At 65.6% G+C, this 3,694-nt stretch overlaps 1 protein-coding gene across 1 annotated transcript in view; it reads left to right on the top strand.

Moving 5' to 3' along the window:
• Positions 1–3,694, top strand: part of Pik3r2 (phosphoinositide-3-kinase, regulatory subunit 2 (beta)) — a gene marked incomplete at both ends in the record, with an annotated part of 7,335 nt that extends 3,641 nt beyond the window's left edge. Inside the window, 10 exon segments of the mRNA XM_013507263.1 lie at positions 1–107; positions 457–542; positions 686–794; positions 863–961; positions 1,036–1,342; positions 2,205–2,347; positions 2,530–2,706; positions 3,017–3,088; positions 3,228–3,398; positions 3,507–3,694. Coding sequence (XP_013362717.1) covers positions 1–107; positions 457–542; positions 686–794; positions 863–961; positions 1,036–1,342; positions 2,205–2,347; positions 2,530–2,706; positions 3,017–3,088; positions 3,228–3,398; positions 3,507–3,694 — 1,459 coding nt within the window.

Here is a 3,694-nt window from a genome sequence, read left to right as displayed (position 1 = left end):
GCCCCTGCCTCGGGTCCCGCCGTCCGCGCCCTGGCCGCAGCCTTCGGGCCGCTGCTGCTGCGCGCACCGCCAGCTTCGAAGCCGCCAGGGGGCGCCCTGCCCGAAGGGTGAGTGGGCGGGGCCTTGGTGGGCGGGGCTTTCCCGGGGTTATCCCGGGCCGGAGGGGCTGGTCTGGGGTGGAAGCTGAGCTGCCCTCGCCCGACGCCGGGACTGGAGAGGTGAGGGCCAGGCTGCGGGTCTTGGGGCGCAGGCTGAGGGGCTCAGCGAAGGGCCGGCCTGTGGTTGGGCCGGCCTTCGGTCTGCTCGCCCTCCGCCCCGGTGTTGGCGGCCTTCGCTTGTGTGCTCAGGCGGCGCCTCCTGCGCTCACCTGCTCTGCGCGTCCACCTGTCCCCCGGCGCCTCCCCGCACGCACGCATGCGCACCCCCTGCCCAGCGGTCACCGCCCTCCTCCCGCAGGACCGAAGCCAGCCCGGACTTCCCGGCGCTGCTGCTGGAGAAGCTACTGCAGGAACATCTGGAGGAGCAGGAGGCCGCGCCCCCAGGTGACCCCGTGCTGTGCCCAGTCTCTCGAGCCGGGGCCTTGAATGCCGACTCCCGGGCTGTGCCGAGGCCGCAGCCCTGCTGCACTGGCAGGCAGCCGCGGTATACAGCCGGTGCCTGACACAGGCCGTGTCCCTCCCCCCAGCCCTGCCGCCGAAGCCCTCCAAGGCGAAGCCGGCGGCCCCAGTCCTGGCCAACGGGGGCAGCCCGCCCTCCCTGCAGGACGCTGAGTGGTATTGGGGTGACATCTCCAGGTAAGGACGGCACGGGCGAGTGGGCGTGGACCCGGCCGTGGAGTGGCGACTCAGCGCTGTCCCCACAGGGAGGAGGTGAACGAGAAACTCCGAGACACGCCCGATGGCACCTTCCTGGTCCGCGATGCGTCCAGCAAGATCCAGGGGGAGTATACGCTCACCCTCAGGTGGGCCTGCGGGCGGGGCGGGCCCGGGGTGGGGCTGGCCGGCTTGGACGGCGCCCACACTGCACTCCCTCCAGGAAGGGCGGCAACAACAAGCTGATCAAGGTGTTCCACCGCGACGGCCACTACGGCTTCTCGGAGCCGCTGACCTTCCGCTCCGTGGTGGACCTCATCACGCACTACCGCCACGAGTCGCTGGCCCAGTACAATGCCAAGCTGGACACGCGGCTACTCTACCCCGTGTCGCGGCTGCAGCAGGACCAGGTGGTCAAGGAGGACAGCGTGGAGGCCGTGGGCGCCCAGCTCAAGGTCTACCACCAGCAGTACCAGGACAAGAGCCGCGAGTACGACCAGCTTTACGAGGAGTACACGCGCACCTCGCAGGTGGGGGCCGCCAGGGCAACTGAGGCACGGGCCCGCGTGCCCAGGGGCGCGGGTGTGCTTTGTTCCCTTGGTGCTCCCGGTCCTGGGGGTGGAACCCAGAGCCTTCCCGCTGAGCTGCATCCCAGCGCTCTTTAATGTTAGGCGGGTTCTGACCTCTAAAGCTCCTGCCCGCGGAGTAGTGGGGAGCTCAGGTGTGCACCGCTCTGCTCAGCCTGGACCTCGTTTTAAAAGCTACGAAGCCAAAGCCGGGCGCAGTGCTCCAACCTGTGATACCAGCACTCAGCAGGCTGAAACAGGAGGATCACCTCGAGTTGAAGGCCAGCCTGGGTGACATAGGGAGACCCAGTCTTAGAAAATAAAAGCTGGGTACAGAGATGCACTCCTATAGTCACAGAATCACAGCCGTTGAGGAGGCTGAGGCAGGAGGATCAGAAGTGTGCACCAAGGCAGGCCATTTAGCGAGTTAGCAAGGCCCTATCTCACATTCAAAACCTGGGCTGGGGATGTAGCTCAGTGCAAAGGCCCTGGGTTCAGTTCTCAGTCCTGCAAAAACAAAAATTCCCAGAGGAACATTGTGACCTCAGAAGTGACTTAGACAGTTCTACTCCCCAGAAGTTCTGGGGAAACCCCATGAGGTAATGCATGGGGAGTGTTGGGTGCAGCGTCTGCCCCGAGAGGCAGCCCCATGAGCTGTAGCGGAGAGACTCGCCATCATTCTCCCGCATGGTCACAAGGGGAGTAAAGGGAGGGAAGGGGCCGGGGTGGGGTTTTGAAGTCTGTGTAGGAGTTCATGCCCCACAGCAGGCAGTAAAGGAGTAATGTCCCTGGCTGTGAGATGGCTTTGCCTCCCCTCTTCCCCCAGGAGCTGCAGATGAAGCGCACAGCAATCGAGGCGTTCAACGAGACAATTAAGATCTTCGAGGAGCAGGGCCAGACCCAGGAGCGGTGCAGCAAGGAATATCTGGAGCGCTTCCGGCGCGAGGGCAACGAGAAGGAGATGCAGCGGTGAGTCTGCCCTGGGCGGGCGCAGCGCCCCTCAGGAAGGTAGGAGGGTGGCGGCTGGCGTTCTCCTTGGCGCGGAAAGACGGCCCGCAGAAACAGGCTTTGAAGGCTGCCCAGGAGTTTGCCAGAGAGATGTCGGGCAGCAGTGTCTCTTGAGGCTTCTCTCTGAGCTGGCCCTTCCCCAGGATCCTGCTCAACTCCGAACGGCTCAAGTCCCGCATCGCCGAGATCCACGAGAGCCGCACGAAGCTGGAGCAGGACCTGCGGGCTCAGGCCTTGGACAACCGCGAGATCGACAAGCGCATGAACAGCCTCAAGCCTGACCTCCTGCAGCTGCGCAAGATCCGCGACCAGTATCTCCTGTGAGTGCCGCGCTCTCCCGCCAGGGGGCGCCCGAGCCGCCCTGCTCCGCCGCTCCTGTCAATCAGGCCCCAGCCAGCTGCCCAGTTGCGTAGGAGGCCGAGGCAGGCAGTTCACCACTTGGAGCCTGTGGCAAAATAAAAACTGCTGGGGTGTGGCCTCGCTCCTGCCTCTGCCGCCCTTGGGAGGCATACCCTGCGGGGGGTCTGGGGGTTCCGGGCTGTGACATCCAGGACTGTGCTCTGGCCCTGCGGCCCTCTGCTTTTCTGCACGAGATGAAGAGCCACAGGTCACCCTTCCTCTTCCTCCCAGGTGGCTCACCCAGAAAGGTACCCGGCAGAAGAAGATCAATGAATGGCTGGGGATCAAAAATGAGACTGAGGAGTGAGTGGCCCCCTAGGGCGCAGGCAGTGCTGCTTGGCAGGGGGGGTCATTTGGGGCGGATTTTGAAGGATGACTAGGAGTTCTCCGGGTAGTGCTGCTAGCCGAGGGGTGAGCAGGCCCCTGTGCACCTTCCCCGCAGCCACTATGCACTGATGGACGACGAGGATGACCTCCCCCACCACGAGGAGCGCACGTGGTATGTGGGCAAGATCAACCGCACGCAGGCCGAGGGCATGCTGAGCGGCAAGAGGGACGGCACGTTCCTCATCCGGGAGAGCAGCCAGCGGGGCTGCTACGCCTGCTCCGTGGTGTGAGTGCACTCGTTCGGCGCCGGCCGCGCGCGGCCTCCCTGCGCTGGGGCGCGGAGCCCGGGCTGGGAGGAGGCGCCGCTGAGCCCCGCCGTGTCTCCTGCCCACAGGGTGGACGGGGACACCAAGCACTGCGTCATCTACCGCACGGCGACCGGCTTCGGCTTCGCGGAGCCCTACAACCTGTACGGGTCGCTGAAGGAGCTGGTGCTGCACTACCAGCACGCGTCCCTGGTGCAGCACAACGACGCGCTCGCCGTCACGCTGGCGCACCCCGTGCGCGCGCCCGGCCCGCCGC

The sequence above is a fragment of the Chinchilla lanigera genome, unplaced genomic scaffold (genome assembly GCF_000276665.1).
Source record: "Chinchilla lanigera isolate Chin_1 unplaced genomic scaffold, ChiLan1.0 scaffold00123, whole genome shotgun sequence".
NCBI classification, from domain to species: Eukaryota; Metazoa; Chordata; class Mammalia; order Rodentia; family Chinchillidae; genus Chinchilla; species Chinchilla lanigera.
Note: the sequence above shows the minus strand (reverse complement) of the source record. Positions and strands in the feature narration are given on the sequence as shown.